This window comes from Nerophis ophidion, linkage group LG11, assembly GCF_033978795.1.
Source record: "Nerophis ophidion isolate RoL-2023_Sa linkage group LG11, RoL_Noph_v1.0, whole genome shotgun sequence".
NCBI lineage: Eukaryota > Metazoa > Chordata > Actinopteri > Syngnathiformes > Syngnathidae > Nerophis > Nerophis ophidion.
In genome coordinates, this window is record NC_084621.1 from 52,342,824 (window position 1) to 52,360,846 (window position 18,023).

The 18,023-nt window shown below is 42.5% G+C and overlaps 1 protein-coding gene across 1 annotated transcript in view; it reads right to left on the reverse strand.

Annotated features, from left to right (window-relative positions):
* LOC133562234 (RNA-binding motif, single-stranded-interacting protein 3-like) overlaps nucleotides 1–2,546 on the reverse strand; it is a 489,591-nt gene extending 487,045 nt beyond the window's left edge. The window contains exon 1 of the mRNA XM_061916235.1: nucleotides 1,415–2,546. Coding sequence (XP_061772219.1) covers nucleotides 1,415–1,489 — 75 coding nt within the window. The 5' untranslated portion in view covers nucleotides 1,490–2,546. The remainder of the gene's footprint in view (nucleotides 1–1,414) is intronic.
* Between the last annotated feature and the right edge of the window lie 15,477 nt (nucleotides 2,547–18,023).

An 18,023-nucleotide genomic window follows, 5' to 3' on the forward strand; every position in this document is an offset into this window, starting at 1 on the left:
ACCATGTAATACTCTTCCATAATAGTAGGTGGCAGCTGATAGCTAATTACTTTGTAGATGTCGGAAACAGTGGGAGGCAGCGTGCAAATAAAAAGTTTCTAATGCTTAAACCAAAATCAAACAAAAGGTGAGTGCCCCTAAGAAAAGGCATTGAAGCTTAGGGAAGGCTATGCAGAATGAAACTAAAACTGAACGGGCTACAAAGTAAACAAAAACAGAATGCTGGACAACAGCAAAGACTTACTGTGAAGCAAAGACGGCGTCCACAATGTACATCCGAACATAAAATCAACAATGTCCCCACAAAGAAGGATAAAAACAACTGAAATATTCTAGATTGCTATATCAAAGTAGATTCGGCAAATATCGCCCAAAGGAAGACATGAAACTGCTACAGGAAAATACCAAAAAAAGAGAAAAAGCCACCAAAATAGGAGCGCAAGACAAGAGTTAAAACACTACACACAGGAAAACAGCAAAACACTCAAAATAAGTCAAGGCGTGATGTGCCAGGTCGTGACAGTACACCTACTTTGAGACAAGAGCTATATCCATGCATGGTTGGTTATGGTTTAAAGTAATTTCCAACAACTGCGACAACGACTTTTTACTGTCAACTGAGTTTCGTTTTTTTAATGATTTCCGCTGGTGGTGTGCCTCCCGATTTTTTCAACGCAAAAAATGTGCCTTGGCTCAAAAAAGTCTGAAAAACACTGCGTTACAGCATATGTCAGCAGCCAAATTAGGAGTCTTTGTAACTTGTTTTGAAATGGTTCTATTATCATTTACTCTGCAAATAATATGTTGTGATGTATATTGTTATCACAGGAGGCTGCAGTACATATCGCGGTATAGATTTTAGTCCATATCGCCCATCCCTATAGTGCAAGTTAATACTGCATCACTTGAGTGTAAAGTGGGCGATTCTGGTGGAAAGGATGGGGTGAAAGAAGGGATTGGTGGAGGAGTGGGAGAGTCAGAAGTCAGCGGGTATGGTATGATAGAGGAACAATGTGGGCTCAGCGAAGGGTGGGCCTCATGCCCTGAACTTGAACTTGGAGCCGATGGGGTCGCAGAGGGGAGGACAGGGTCAAGTGATGATTGGGAGAGGGGAGGGAGCAGGAAAAACCCAGCTGTGTGACAACAATCTCTCCCCACTTAGGACACAGATGGGGGGGAAAGCGGGGGGATACATGCCGCAATCTATCTTATGGAGCTGTGCTTTTTCACACACTTTAACCCTCACACGGAAAGAATACATCTCACTTTCAAAAGACGCATCAGGAAGTCTTTTTTTGACTATGCAGTAGCTTGACATTAAGACATTTTCTTGGTTGCAGCTGTTCAAAAAGACCAAGTATGTTTGTCACAGGCATGTTTGCAGAGGGGGTGAAAATAGGTCAACACTGCCTACCTTGGTCTGGAGGTAGTGGGGGTAGTAGTAGGTGTACTGGGGGTACATTTGCTGCTGCTCCAAACGCTTGCCCATGTAGCTGGAATCCAACTGGAGGTCCTGCAGGCTGGGGATAGAAGCTCGCAGTTGGGGGGTGTGGGGGGTTTGGGTACGATCTCTCCGAGGTCGTCGCCTGGATCCTTTTAGGCGAGGATGCAGGGAGAAAACACACTGGGAATTTCAGTCCGTATACTTGCCGGGGAGCTCAAGTGGGAGCGGGAAGTCTTTCCTGTTGGTATTAAGAGACAGACAGAATCCGGAGTGGCGACATAAAAAAAGGGGGGTTTAAATCGAGGGGCAACAGAGGGAGAAAAAAAAAGAAAGATGTGAGAGGCAATACAGGAAACAATAGGAGAGATTGGACAGCCGGACAGAAAGAGTGTAAAGGAGGGGGCAAGGGGAAGAGAGTGATGAGGAGGAGGGAGGAATGGACGGGATCTAGTTGCCGGTTCCTCACAGTCTAAAAAGCCCACATGCCCGCAGTTTGCCCTCAGTTCTCCTGTCGCTCCTCGTCAAATTCCTCCTTTTCCCAGTGGGTCTGTTTCCACTTCTTTTTCCCAGCCGCACAAGACCCCGATCGCTCTGTCGTATCCGGGAGAACACACACGCTCTCTGCTGTGTCCTATCCTCCGAAGGCGATGGTAAACTCACACATGGATGTGGAGCAGGATGAGGAGGAGGATGGAGGGTGGTCTGGAGCTGAAGCTGTGACTGTTTTTTGTTGTTGTTGTTTTTTTTCCCCCTCACTCCCTCTTTTGTTAAGCTCCTGGAATAGATAGGTAAATGGAGTCCGGAGTGGAAGATGAGCAAAAGAAGAAAAAAAAAGCTTGGGGTAACAACTCCTCTCACTCAGGAAGAAGCAGGCTGATCCAGACGAACACTCACACTGAGGAGAATCCCTTCTGAGCCACAAGGTGCCTCCTCCAACTCTCTTTTCTTCTCTTCCCCTCTGCGATCACTCGCTTTATTCTCTGACTGCTTGCTTCCCACTGCGTCTGGCAGCCGTCACTGTCTGTGTGTGTGTGTGTGTGTGTGTGTGATGTGTGTGTTACTGGGAGAGGAGTGTGTTTGTGTGGCCGCTGCCGTCTGCTCCACTCCGTGTGCTCAGACATAGAGGGGCTCAGCTTCAGCGTAGCTACGCTCCTCCTCCGTTGTCCTCCTCCTCTCTCCTTGTCGTTTTTTCTTTTTTCTTTTCATGGAACTATAGGAGAGTGGGAGTGGTCGGTCCTTCCCTCATTGATGTCCTGAAGAGTGTGTGGGTCGGCACAAAACAGAAGTGTACAGCAGTGGTTCTCAACCTTTTTTAAGTGATGTACCCCCTGTGAAAATGTTTTTAATTCAAGTACCCCCCAATCAGATCAAAGCATTTTTGATTGAAAAAAAAAGAGATAAAGAAGTAAAATACAGCACTCTGTCATCAGTTTTTGATTTATTAAATTGTATAACAGTGCACAAATAATGCTCATTTGTAGTGGTCTTTCTTGAACTATTTGGAAAAAAAGGTATAAAAAGAACTAAAAACTTGTTGAAAAATAAACAAGTGATTCAATTATGAATAAAGATTTCTACACATAGAAGTAATTAGGGGTGTGAATCTTTGGGTGTCCCACGATTCGATTCAATATCGGTTCTTGGGGTCACGATTCGATAATATATAGATTTTTTTCGATTCGGTTCTCGATTCAAAAATGATATTTTTCCGATTCAAAACGATACTGTATTCATTCAATACATAGGATTTCAGCAGGATCTACCCCAGTCTGCTGACATGCAAGCAGAGTAGTAGATTTGAAAAAAAAATAAAGTGTTTATAATTGTAAAGGACAATGTTTTGTCAACTGATCGCAATAATGTAAATTTGTTTTAACCATTAAACGAACCAAAAATATAACTTATTTTATCTTTGGGAAAACATTGGACACAATGTGTTGTCAAGCTTATGAGATGCGATGCAAGTGTAAGACACTGTGACACTATTGTTCTTTTTTATTATTTTTATAAATGTCTAATGATAATGTCAATGAGGGATTTTTAATCACTGCTATGCTGAAATTATAATTAATATTGATACTGTTGTTGATAATATTCATTTTTGTTTCATTACTTTTGGTTTGTTCTGTGTCGTGTTTGTGTCTCCTCTCAACTGCTCTGTTTATTGCAGTTCTGAATGTTGCTGGGTCAGGTTTGGTTTTGGAATTGGATTGCATTGTTATGGTATTGCTGTGTAGTGGTTTGTTGGATTGATTAAAAAAAATAAAAAATTTAAATTAAAAAAATCGATTTTTAAAAATGAGAATCGATTCTGAATCGCACAACAATGATTCGATTTGTATATGAATTGATTTTTTTCCCACACCCCTAGAAGTAATCATCAACTTAAAGCACACTCTTTGGGGATTGTAATAGAGATCCATCTGGATTCATGAACTTAAATCTAAAAATTTCTTCACAAAAAAATAAATCTTTAACATCAATATTTATGAAACATGTCCACAAAAAATGTAGCTGTCAACACTGGATATTGTATTATTGTATTTTGTATTTGTACAGTTTATGAACTTACATTCATATTTTGTTGAAGTATTATTCAATAAACATATTTTTAAAGGATTTTTGAATTGTTGCTATTTTTAGAATATTTAAAAAAAATCTCACGTGCTCCTCGGCAAGTACCCGGAGGGGTACGCGTACCCCCATTTGAGAACCACTGGTGTAGAGGAGGAGAAAAAAACCCAGACATGGTGAAGGAGGGTAAAATCAATATTTGAAAATAGCTAATTTTTTTCGACTGAATTGTTTTGGGGGCCACAAATCCAGAAAGCTACGGCCCAATGGGCCGAGCTTCTACCTTCACTGTTATTAATGTTTTGTATATTACGGGGAACCACCATCTTCTACAACAGACATACTATGTTTGTCAGAGTTAAAGGAGCACTGTATTTAAATACAGTTGTGGTCAAAAGTTGACATACACTTGTAAAGAACATAATGTCATGGCTGTCTTGAGTTTCCAATAATTTCTACAACTCTTGATAGAGTGATTGGAGCACATACTTGTTGGTCACAAAAAACATTTATGAAGTTTGGTTCTTTTATAAATTTATTATGGGTCTACTGAAAATGTGAACAAATCTGCTGGGTCAAAAGAATACATACAGCATGTCCCTTGGCATGTTTCACTGCAAAAAGGAACTTTTGGTAGCAATCTACAAGCTTCTGAAAAGCTTCTAGTTGAATTTCTGACTACTTCTATTGACAAAATTGGTGCAGTTCCGCTAAATTTGTTAGTTTTCTGACATGGACTTGTTTTTTCAGCATTGTTCTCACGTTTAAGTCAGGACTTTGAGAAGGCCATTCTAAAACCTTAATTCTAGCCTGATTTAGTCGTTCCTTTACCAATTTTGATGTACGTTTGGGGTCATTGTCCTGTTGGAACACCCAACTGCGCCCAAGATCCAACCTCCGGGCTGATGATTTTAGGTTGTCCTGAAGCATTTGGAGGTAAATCCACCTTTTTTATTGTCCCATTTACTCTCTGTAAAGCACCAGTTCAATTGGCGGCAAAACAGGCCCAGAGCATAATAATACCACCACCATGCTTGACGGTAGGTGTGGTGTTCCTAGGATTAAACCTTTTCTCCTCCAAACATATTGCAGGGTATTTTGGCCAAACAGCTAAATTTTTGTTTCATCTGACATATCATGGACAAAGATAAGACCTTCAGGAGGAAAGTTCTGTGGTCAGATGAAACAAAAAAATGAGCTGTTTGGAGGAGAAAAGGTGAGGCCTTTAATCCCTGGAACACTATTCCTACTGTCAAGCATGGTGGTGGTAGTATTATGCTCTGGGCCTGTTTTGGTGCCAATGGAACTGGTTCTTTACAGAGAGTAAATGGGACAATGAAAAAGGAGGATTACCTCCAAATTCTTCAGGAAAACCTAAAATCACCAAGCCCAGAGGTTGGGTCTTGGGCGCAGTAGGGCGTTCCAACAGGATGATGACCCCAAACATAAGTCAAAAGTGGTAAAGGAGTGGCTAAAACAGGCTGGAATTTAAGTTTTAGAATGGCCTTCCGAAAGTTCTGACTTAAACGTGTCAGAAAATCAACAAATTTAGCTGAACTGCAGTCTAGAGGACTGGTCAAAAATTCAACCAGAAGCTTGCCAAAAGCTTGTGGATGGCTACCAAAAGCGCCTTATTGCAGTAAAACCTGCCAAAGGACATGTGACCAAATATTAACATTGCTGTATGTATACTTTTGACCCAGCAGATTTGCTCACATTTTCAGTAGATAAATTCATAAAAGAACCAAAATTCATGAATGTTTTTTGTGACCAACAAGTATGTGCTCCAATAACTCTATCAAGAGTTGTAGAAAAGATTGGAAACTCAAGACAGCCATGACATTATGTTCTTTACAAGTGTATGTAAACTTTTGACCACGGCTGTACCTTCTGCAAAACTGTCAAATTTCACCTATTGGACAGCATTCCAGTGTTTTAAGAATAGAATAAACTTTATTCATCCCACAATTGGAAAATTGTGTGGCTGCAATGCAGATACAAAAGTCTGCAAACAATTTGATTGAAGAAAAGAGGTAAATATCAAAGGACATAAAGATGTTAAATGAGCACAGAGCTGTTTCAACCAGAGGGCCAATTCAGCGGAACCATTTTGATTGATAGATACTTTCATAAGTAGATTGCACAGTACAGTACATATTCCGTACAATTGACCACTAAATGGTAACACCCGAAAAAGTTTTTCAACTTGTTAATCAAACCATTTCTACATACACCTACAAAAGTAAAACGCAACGAAAAACCAAACGTTTTTCTTTTTTTTAACTGAACTCAGTAGCCACCAGTTAAATTGCCCAAACATTGAACAGGAGAGGAGCTAAGATGTAGCCTGTAGGAACACTACTATTATAACTAAATAAGTTGAACAAATGACGACTGACTGCATCTGAAGTAAACAAGCTACAGTAACATCTTAGATGAACACCATGGATGAAGTACTGGCTGTCCAGAGTCAAGACCCAGGATGGACCGCTCGTCGGGACCCAGGATGGACCGCTCGCCTGTATCGATTGGGGACATCTCTACACTGCTGATCCGCCTCCGCTTGAGATGGTCTCCTGTGGACGGGACTCCCGCTGCTGTCTTGGATCCGCTTTGGACTGAACTCTCGCGGCTGTGTTGGAGCCACTATGGATTGAACTTTCGCAGCATCATGTTAGACCCGCTCGACATCCATTGCTTTCGGTCCCCTAGAGGGGCGGGGGTTGCCCACATCTGAGGTCCTCTCCAAGGTTTCTCATAGTCAGCATTGTCACTGGCATCCCACTGGATGTGAATTCTCCCTGCCCACTGGGTGTGAGTTTTCCTTGCCCTTTTGTGGGTTCTTCCGAGGATGTTGTAGTCGTAATGATTTGTGCAGTCCTTTGAGACATTTGTGATTTGGGGCTATATAAATAAACATTGATTGATTGATCTTACCTACATAAATGACATTACAAAAAAACTACGTAAAGGGGTGCCATGTGCCTTGTAAATCACAAGTTTAGACCCTAGTGTTCTGTTAGCTAGCAAGGATAAAACATCAATGCAAGAATGTGTTTACAGTGGTCCAAGTTCCTCTATGAAACAGGCGCATTCCAGTGATTTTAGGAATTTGCTGCAAAAATATGTGTTTCCTAAATTCTGAACTGAACTCCCTTGTCATTCCTAAGCTGGATTTGGCCCCCAGGCCGCCAATTGAAGAGCCCTGATTTTGATTGAATAAACTGTGAATTACTTGAGATAATCCATCCATCTATTTCCTACCGCTTATTCACTTCGGAGTCGCGGGGGGGGGCGCTGCAGCCACTCAGCTACAATCGGCGAAAGGCGGCGTACACCCTGGACAAGTCACCACCTCATCGCAGGGCCTAGTTGAGATAATGTTTATCTTAATCTTCTGTGAGATGTAATGCCACTGTCTGTTATCTGGCACACAAAAACAGTGAGATGAGTATCAAACACACCCAAACACACACAGACACACACACACAAACACACCCAGACACACACACACACTGCTAAAAGGTCCAACACAGTGTAGTTCAGTGGCAGTGTGGCACAGTGACCCACTGACACAGTGCTGCCTCTTCTGTGACGTAACCAGGTTTAAGTAGTGCTCTTACATAAGCAGAGTGAGCCATGCATGAAAGCCTGATTTGCCCTCTGACTGCAGCACGCTGTGTAAAAAAAGAGAGCGAGGCAACGCAAACTCACTGTGCTGGAAAAAGAAGGAAGACAACCGACAGAAACCATAAAAAAATACGGCAGTTTTATCTTTCTAAACGGTTAACTGAACATTCTACTGTACTTAATTCCCTTGTTATAGCAAGGGTATGAAGGGGAAGTCATCCAACCGTGCTCTGGTCCTATAAAATATCAGTTGTTTTTGTGCACAGTTTAGGATCAACATAGCTGATATGTTGAATGGCGCCGTGCATTTGTTAATAGTTGACAAATCGAGACGGTTAATGCTGTGATTAATCTTTTGATTAATTTTATAATCAACATCACTGGAGGACAAAGCTAAAAATGTTACACACAAGAGGCGTAATTTACTAAGATCCAAATAACAGACACTAAATTATAAAATTGTGTGTACTATTAGTGAACATGTTGTAGGTGATCTACTAAAACAAGTGCAAAAGTGGTGCAAACCCCCATATTTAAATTAAGATTTAGTGTGTACTACCAGCTGTGCCCATGGAGGCACTCATTTCCCACCACATTCTTGACATCATATGATCCAAACGTCCAACCTGTGCTGTTTTGTTATGTTTCAGAAAGACAGCACACACCAACTTTACTGTGGAGGTGTGATCCAGAAAACAGAACCTATTTTATAGTTCGCTGAAGGTGCGCTCTGGGAGTCGCTGGTGTTGTAATAGTGCGTCTGGAGCAGTGGTTCTTAACCTGGGTTCGATCGAACCTAGGGGTTCGGTGGAGGTCAAAACACACCCGACTCATCGTGTAAATACAAACTTCTCCCTATCAGCTGACTGATTTGCAGGTGTGCAATTTGTTGTGAGTTTATGTTGTTTTTGTTTTTTGAACAAGGTGATGTTCATGCATGGTTCATTTTGTGCACCAGTAAAAAAAAACATGGTAACACTTTAGTATGGGGAACATATTCACCATTAATTAGTTGCTTATTAACATGTAAATTAGTAACATATTGGCTCTTAACTAGTCATTATTAAGTACTTATTAATGCCTTATTCGGCATTGGCCTTATAATAACCCTAGCCCTCTAACTTTGACCCTAACCAAATAACTCTAAATTAAGTCTTTATTACTTAGAATATGTTCCCCTAGTGTCCAAATAACTCAAAAATGAGTCCTTGTTACCTAGAATATGTTCCCCATACTAAAGTGTTACCAAAAACATACAACTTTGTCATGAATTTGAAAAGAAAAACATTTTATTTTTCACTAAAGAATGCGTATATGAAACTGGTGGGGTTCGGTACCACCAACAGGGTTAAGAACCACTAGTCTGGTCTGGAGTGATCCAGACCAAGTGACCCATTTCAATGTATGCTTCTATGGGTGGCAGATTTTATGTATTACACTGACATTTTTGTACATGTTATGCTTTAAAACGGATCATGTAAAAAGGCTTAAGTTGCTACAATATTGCAAATATAAATGATTGAAATCATTATACACATTGTCTTCCCTGCATTATCCACACAGGCTTAATAACATGTGAATATGGTATTATTTTCCTCCAGAAAAAAACAGTTATTTAGTTTATAATGATTTACTGCAAATTGTGACGATCGGTCACTTCTTTTCTGTTTGTTTCCTTGTTTTTGTATTCACTTCCTATCAGTGCTCTTATTTTGGTTCCCACTTCCTGCTGTTTTTGTTCACACACCTGCTGTTTATTGGCAGCTGGTCCACACCTGTATGCTATTTATGCCTTGTCTCGAGCACTCCCCAGTGCTCGATGATAACCCACTCTGTTTGGAACCTTGTTTTGCTAGACTGCTTCATTTGAGATTAAAGATTCATCTTACCTTCTCTTCACTCTCCTGGTTCTTGCATCTTGGGGTCACAAAACAGTAGCCATGCGCGTTCCTCACAGTATCATGGAGCCAGACTGTTACTTCGCGAGAACCCCTGTCAGCGATGCACAGCCGACGTTCTGGACAGCACAATCCTTGAAAGACTTAAAGACCAGGTTTGTGCGGTCCCAGCCCACAGCAGGCTCGGACCTTCTCCTTCCGCCTCGAACGCCGGTTCTAGCTCTCTGACCGGCGGGGCCACCGCCGCCTTCGCTCCTTCCGGCTCAGCCACTGGTTCCAGATCTCCGACCGGCGCGGCCACCGCCGCCTTCTTCCCTGTCGCCTGCTGTAGCTGTGCCTCCAGTCGCAGCTCCACGACGCCAAATGCCGCCAGTCGCAGCTCCACAACGCCAAGTGCCGCCAGTCGCAGCCCCACGTCCTACGCCGGTCGCGGCACCATGACGACCAACACCGGCTGAGCGCCTAGCACCCGTTCCTGCTCCAAGGCAGCTTCCAGCGGCTGCACCATGGCTGCTCACCCATCCAGCACCCGCTCGTCCTGCCAGTCCGGCGAAGGCTCCAGTAGAGCCCACCGTGATGTCCTTACTGGCCTCCTGCTGGGACTCTGCGAGGGACGTGTCGTTTTCCCTCCTCCTGTCCCGCTCCCGCCCGTCCCTGGTTTTCGCACCGCGGGACATCGGCAGACAGGAACTCCGTCGCCCAGTGGTGGACGGCGTCTGGTATCTGCCTAGTGGAGGGAGGGCTACTACCCGCAGCGGTGCTGCCAAGTACACGCCGCTGTCATCCCCGCCATCGTCTCCTCCCAAGGAGACATCATCGTCTCTGGCGGGCTTTCGCACGTCACCCACCTCGCCAGTTGCAGCGGCATTCAACACGTCGTCACCACCTGACTTTCCCTCGCTGGTTGCGGGGACACCTTGCCTGGCGACCCTCCGCCAAGCCCTCCCTCTGTCCTCCCTTAAATTTTTGACTTTTTTTCCGTTATTGTTTCCAGGGAACATTTGGAATCTGTTCCTTGAGGGGGTGTCACGCCCACGAGATCATGTTTCGTTTTTGTCATGTTTGGTTATTTTTTGGACATTTGTTTCCCGCTTTTGCACTTCCTTGTTTCTGTTATCTCCATAGCAACTCATTGATTTTCACCTTGCCCTCATGTCACGCCCCTGTTCTCAGTTCTCACACCTGCTGGTAATGATCACTGCTATTATTTAAGCCACAGCTGCCAAGTGTTCAGCTTGGCAACTTTGTATCCCTCAACTCCTTTCATGCCATGCCTTGCCTAGTTTCCCTCCCGCTCATGCCACGTAAGTTTTTGAGTTTTGTTATGTCACAGTTGTAGAGTTTTGTTTGTTTGTTTCTATAGTCATGCCATAGTGCTAGTCTTTGTTATCTAGTCAAGTTTGTTCTACACCCTCGTGCGCACCTTTTGTTTGGCTTCCTTTGTTTGCCTATTGGTTAATATAAATAAAAATGTACTCACATTCACGTCTGGCTCGTGCCAATTTCCCTTTGCTTCGGAGAAACAATCCAAGTCCAAGTTTGACAGGGGGGGCACTTCTTTTCTGTTTGTTTACTTGTTTTTGTATTCACTTCCTATCGGTGCTCTTATTTTGGTTTCCACTTCCTGCTTGTTCCGTTGAGCACTGTGTTTGTTCACACACCGGCTGTTGATTGGCAGCTGGTCCACACCTGCTGCCGATCAACATGTATAGTATTTATGCCTTGTCTTGAGCACTCCTCAGTGCTCGATGATAACACATTCTGTTCGGAACCTTTGTTTTGCAAGAGTGCTTCATTTGAGATTAAAGATTCATCTTACCTTCTCTTCACTCTCCTGGTTCTTGCATCTTGGGGTAACAAAACGGCAGCCATGCGAGTTCCTCACACAAATATCCTTTTCAAACCTTTTAAATTGCATTATTTTATGACAATTTTTTAAATCAGAACCTATTTTATAGTTCGCTGAAGGTGCGCTCTGGGAGGCGCTGGTGTTGTAATAGTGCGTCTGGAGTGATCCAGAAATGCCTCCTTTCTTTCTCACAGCCACTTGAGCGTAACTGGGCTAGTTTGCACACAAATTTCAGACACGGTAAATAAAGACACGAAACAGCGGCCACAGAACAGTTTCAGTCGTTGTGAATAACATTGCAAGCAAAAACTGATTATATTTGCTTTTCCTTCTCCTAGTATTGTTGGTATTCTGTTAATCACTAAATGTTCTACATTTACTTGAAGACAGACATGCTAAATGGATTGTTCTCTCTATTTTCCTAGTTTAAAGGCCTACTGAAATGAGATTTTCTTATTTAAACGGGGATAGCAGGTCCATTCTATGTGTCATACTTGATCATTTCGCGATATTGCCGTATTTTTGCTGAAAGGATGTAGTAGAGAACATCGATGATGAAGTTTGCAACTTTTGGTCGCTCATAAAAAAGCCTTGCCTGTACCGGAAGTAGCAGACGATGTGCGAATGACGTTACCGGTTGTGGAGATCCTCACATTGTTTACAATCATAGCCACCAGCAGCGAGAGCGATTCGGACCGAGAAAGCGATAATTTCCCCATTAATTTGAGGGAGGATGAAAGATTTGTGGATGAGGATAGTGAGAGTGAAGGATTAGAAGAAAAAAAAATGCGAGGGCAGTGGGAGCGATTCAGATGTTATTAGACACAGTTTCTCCACAAAGTTTATCATGACCAGACACATGAGAACACACACTGTAGAGAAACCTTTTGCTTGCTCTGTTTGTAAGAAGAGTTTCTCTAGAAAGCTTGACATGACCACACACATGAAAATACATACTGGAGAGAAATGTTTTACTTGCTCTGTTTGTAAGAAGAGTTTCTCCACAAAGCAACACATGACCAAACACATGAGAACACACACTGGAGAGAAACCGTTTAGTTGCACTGTGTGTGATAAAAGGTCCAGGTTTAGGAATCAGGTCAGTAAACACAAGTGTGTAACAGTCATGGAAGCTGCAGGGATTTAAAAACACTTAAACAGTGATTGTGCTAAATGTACTTAAAAAAAAAAAGCATGTTTAATATGAATGTATATTTGATGTTGTTTGTAATGCTTCTCATCTTCTAGTGTTATATGTTGTCCTGGAATTACTTTTTAAGTTGTGTGCATTTATTGAATATCATATATGTAGGGGACGGCGTGGCGCAGTGGGAGAGTGGCCGTGCGCAACCCGAGGGTCACTGGTTCAAATCCCACCTAGCACCAACCTCGTCACATCCGTTGTGTCTTGAGCAAGACACTTCACCCTTGCTCCTGATGGGTGCTGGTTGGCGCCTTGCATGGCAGCTCCCTCCATCAGTGTGTGAATGTGTGTGTGAATGGGTAAATGTGGAAGTAGTGTCAAAGCGCTTTGAGTACCTTGAAGGTAGAAAAGCGCTATACAAGTACAACCCATTTATCATTTATCATTTATTTACTAGGATAATTCTGGAAAATCCGTTATCTGATTATATTGTTACTAGTGTTTTGGTGAGATTATATGGTACCTGAAAGTCGGAGGGGTGTGGCCACGAGTGTGGTGACCGGCAGTGTCTCCGGTAGGAGGAGATAATAATCCGCAGCTGCAAGCTCCGCTCATGTGTATGGTTAGAGCCGATTTATTAGCACAATTTTCTCACCAAAACCTTCCAGTTGACATGTGGTCGGGAACCAAGTTCGCTTGACCGCTCTGATCCATGGTAAAGCTTCACCTTCGGGAATGTAAACAAGGAAACACCAACTATGTTTGTGTTGCTAAAGGCAGCTGCAATGCACCGCTTCCCACCTCATCTTCTCTTTGAGTTCTCCATTATTAATTGAACAAATTGCAAAAGATTCAGCAACACAATGTCCAGAATACTGTGTAATTATGCGATTAAAGCCGACTACTTATAGCTTGGATCGGGCTGGAAGAACATGTCCGCTACCACCGGTGACGTCACGCTCACGCGTCATCATACCGCGACGATTTCAACAGGATACTTCGCGGGAAATTTAAAATTGCAATTTAGTAAACTAAACCGGCCTAATTGGCATGTGTTGCAATATTAAGATTTCCTCATTGACGTATTAACTATCAGACTGCCTGGTCGGTAGTAGTGGGTTTCAGTAGGCCTTTAAAGGGGAATTACACTTTTTGGAGGAATTTTGCCTATTGTTCATAATCCTTATGAGAGACAAGAACACACATGTCTTTTTGGGGGGGATTGTAAAGATGATAAAAACGTTTCCAAGATGTGGCTAAATGGAGTCACCGTTGTAGCCAACAAAAGCCCTCTGAACCAACTTCAAAACCCTCCATCAACGTTGTATATACACACTGCATGTCGATATATAACGTAGTAACAGACACATTCTTAACAATATTTCATATATACAATATTTATCGAATTTTGGTCATTTTATGCCTCACCTATTTCCTGAGCCTATTGGTTTCCGTTTACCTATAGCAACGCACTTTCAACTTCCGGCAACAAATGTCTTCTTATCATGTCAGACTTGATAACACGCAACAAAGATGGCTAGTTTGGACAAATGTAGGATTTACAATCTTATCTTTTGGAACCTGAATATACGTAGGATGAACTGCTGTTTATAGAAGCGAGTACGGGTCTCCACGGGTGTCTTGACGCGCAGTGTCTCAGGGGAGTCAACGGCAGCTATGGACGGCACAAGCTCAGCTTTTCTCCGGTAAGAACTGACTTTTTAACCACAATTTTCTCACCGAAACCTGCTGGTTGACAAGTGGTCGGGATCCATGTTCTCTTGACCGCGCTTTGATCCATAGGAAAGTTTCACCTCCAGGAATTTTAAACAAGGAATCCCCGTGTGTTTGTGTGGCTAAATGCTAAAGCTTCCCAACTCCATCTTTCTTCTGTGACTTCTCCAATATTAAATGAACACATTGGAAAAGATTCAGCAACACAGATGTCCAAAAAACTGTGTAATTATGCGGTTAAAGCAGATGACATTTAGCTATGTGTGTGCGCAGCGCTCATACTTCCTAAAAACCCGTGACGTCTTGCGTACACGTCATCATTACATGACGTTTCGAAGACGAAACTCCCGGGAAATTTAAAATTGTAATTTAGTAAACTAAAAAGGCCATATTGGCATGTGTTGCAATGTTAATATTTCATCATTGATATATAAACTATCAGACTGCATGGTGGGTAGTAGTGGGTTTCAGTAGGCCTTTAAATGATTTTTGGTTGTTTTTGGATGCATTTTTTAAGTGACTTAGAAGCAGAATGGATTGCTCCAATTAGCTGCATTACTAGCCAGCAAGAACGAGCTGATTTTTAAAATGAGAATGCAAAAAATGTTACTTTTTTCTTCTCGTCTCTCATAAAGATTGTGAATAATAGACAACATTCCCAAAAAAAGTGCAGTTACCCTTTAAGAGACACAATCCTCTACGCATCAGTTTAGTAGATCAGTTTTGCATATGCTGCACGTGTTTTAATGTCTGCACACCTTAAGTAGACCAGGCCTACAGTTGAGTGGAGGCACTCACATAAGACCACCCACAAAACGGCACGTCAAAAAGTGGCTTGAAGACGGTCTGCAAAACAATATATGCGAAATATTGGCAAAATAACCACCATTACATGTTATGTGGACCACATGGGAAAAATATGTATTATGACCACTTTAAGAAATCACTTTTATATTACAATTCACATTTATCTCACATTTGTGCTGACTTCTTTAACTTAAACTCTTTTGCACTAAAGCAGAAGTGTCAAATTTGCAAATACTGTAAAAAACAATTGCTGATATGAGCATTATATGAATGAACATCCAAATTGATTCCCAAACTACTCAAACCACACGTTTCTATATTTTGTTTCCAATGGAAACTATCTTTGTTACAATAAAAGATAAACACCATTATACAGTCTCTTTTATATTGAACCGCTTTTATATTGAAACCTATATTTTACTTTCTGAAGACTTCTAAAGACTAAACATCTACCCATTTTACTCTTTTTGGAAGGCACCCTGCAAAGCCAGACAACATTGCTTGACAAAACCAGACAACAGCTGCTGCAAAAACCTGAAGTGTTTTCATTGCCTCTGTGTGTTCTGAAATCCTCTGGTCTTGAAAGCTGCTTTCAAAGCGAGTAGGAAAGGCCATGCTGTGACTGAAGGATGGGCTCTACATAACCCTGAACACCACATACACAAACAGCGAGGCGGAAGAAACAAGACCAACAAACCTCAAAACTCTGCAGCGACAGCTGACAAAACGGAAAAGGTCAATAGGGACGCAAGGAGTTTTCTCAAGAAGCTCCTGTGGTCACTTTTTTAGGGAACATTTTGGCCAGACGCTCGTCATATTTCCATGAGGTAAGGTATTTGCATCGCACTTAGTTAAGCGATACGCATTAAACCTACTGGTAAGTCTTCTCAGTAAATATGCAATGGGCTTGCAGTTATGCATTCCTGATGTGGAACTCTGAAAAAGTGATCCAGCCTTTGATCTCAGTGACAAATGAACACATTAGGTATGACCCTAAAATAACCTGTGAAATCACAGGTGCAACTAAAAAAAAAAAAAATGTTGTCCAAAGGTTCGCTTATTCCAGCAATTAGATTTACAAGGTGAAACTAAAATGTGACATTAGCTCATAACATGCAACTCAAAATTAGAGATGTTCGATTTTTCAGCCGATAAATGCTTTAAAATGTAATACGGGAAATTATTGGTATCGGTTTCAAAAAGCCCTGCAATGAAGTGTCCAGGGTGTACACCGCCTTCCGCCCGAATGCAGCTGAGATAGGCTCCAGTAACCCCCCGCTACCCCAAAAGGAACAAGCGGTACAAAATGGATGGATGGGCTTCACGGTGGCAGAGGGGTTAGTGCGTCTGCCTCACAATACGAAGTTCCTGTAGTCCTGGGTTCAAAATCCAGGCTCGGGATCTTTCTGTGTGGAGTTTGCATGTTCTCCCCGTGAATGCGTGGGTTCCCTCCGGGTACTCCGGCTTCCTCCCACTTCCAAAGACATGCACCTGGGGATAGGTTAATTGGCAACACTAAATTGGCCCTATTGTGTGAATGTGAGTGTGAATGTTGTCTGTCTATCTGTGTTGGCCCTGCGATGAGGTGGCGACTTGTCCAGGGTGTACCCTGCCTTCCGCCCGATTGTAGCTGAGATAGGCGCCAGTGCCCCCCGCCACCCCGAAAGGGAATAAGCGGTAGAAAATGGATGGATGGAAGGGTTTCAAAAAGTAAAATTAATGACTTTTTAAAATGCCGCTATACATGGGTACATATCCGGTAAAACACAGACGTAGGAAGAACTAGTCATCAGCCCCTCCCCTCTCCCCTCTCCCACACACAACACAGGAGTTGATGACTGCTGCATGAGAGGTTCACTGGCGACGCTTGATGACCCCATCAAACCGCCGCGAGCGCAGAATAATAACAACAAGAGTGTGTTGTTGCCGGTGCTGTAGCCGTGGCTAACAAGCCAGCTCACTCGGTGACTGACTAACGACACCATGTCTATGGTTTGGGATTATTTCAAAGTGTGTCTGATAGATAAAAAACTGGGAATTTGCAATGAGTGCAAACACACTAAGATGTCTTCCTTATTTATGAGCAATTTGATCTCCCACCTCTTCAAGAATCATAAGGAAATACACGATGAATACAAGCGGAAGACGGATGAAAAGCAAACACCGAAAAAAAGTAGTCTCACACAGTTGTCGCTTAAAGACTCCGCCGAGAAAAAACAAAAATACAACAAAAACCACCCCAAGGCGAAAGCTCACGTTGTGGTCAGGGACAACGAATGCAATATAACAATAACTATGGTGGATTTTGCTGTGGCTAGTCTGCCTTGCATGGCGCACACTTTGCAGCTTGCAGTGAACAGAGATGCCCTGTGTCAACGCAGCATTTCAGAAACTCTGACTGACTGCTAGGCCACTTCAAGCACTCACCACCAGCTTGCAGCACATTTTTGTTACTCATACAAATACGTTAGAGCAGAGCAGATTGAATCCAGTTGATATTTTCCTGTTATACGGTATACCAGGCATTCTTGCTCTAAAGGGAAGTGGATTATATTTATATAGCGCTTTTTTCTAGTGACTCAAAGCGCTTTACATTGTGAAAAACTAATGTCTAAGTTACATTTAAATCAGTGTGGGTGGCACTGGGTAAAGTGTCTTGCCCAAGGACACAACGGCAGTCACTAGGATGGCTGAAGCGGGAATCGAACCTGGAACCCTCAAATTGCTGGCACGGCCACTCTACCAACCGAACTATACCGCCCCAGGAGGACTATGTTAATGTTTACATTATTACTCTAGTATACTCTTGACTGAAGCTGTGTGCCTTGATTGTTTTTGTAGCTGTTGTTTTGAGGCATGTTTAAAAAAAAAAGCCCTTTGTGAAAGTCAAAGAATAGTATTTCCCATAGTTGTAGTGGCTATCATGATTATCTCAGGGAGAGC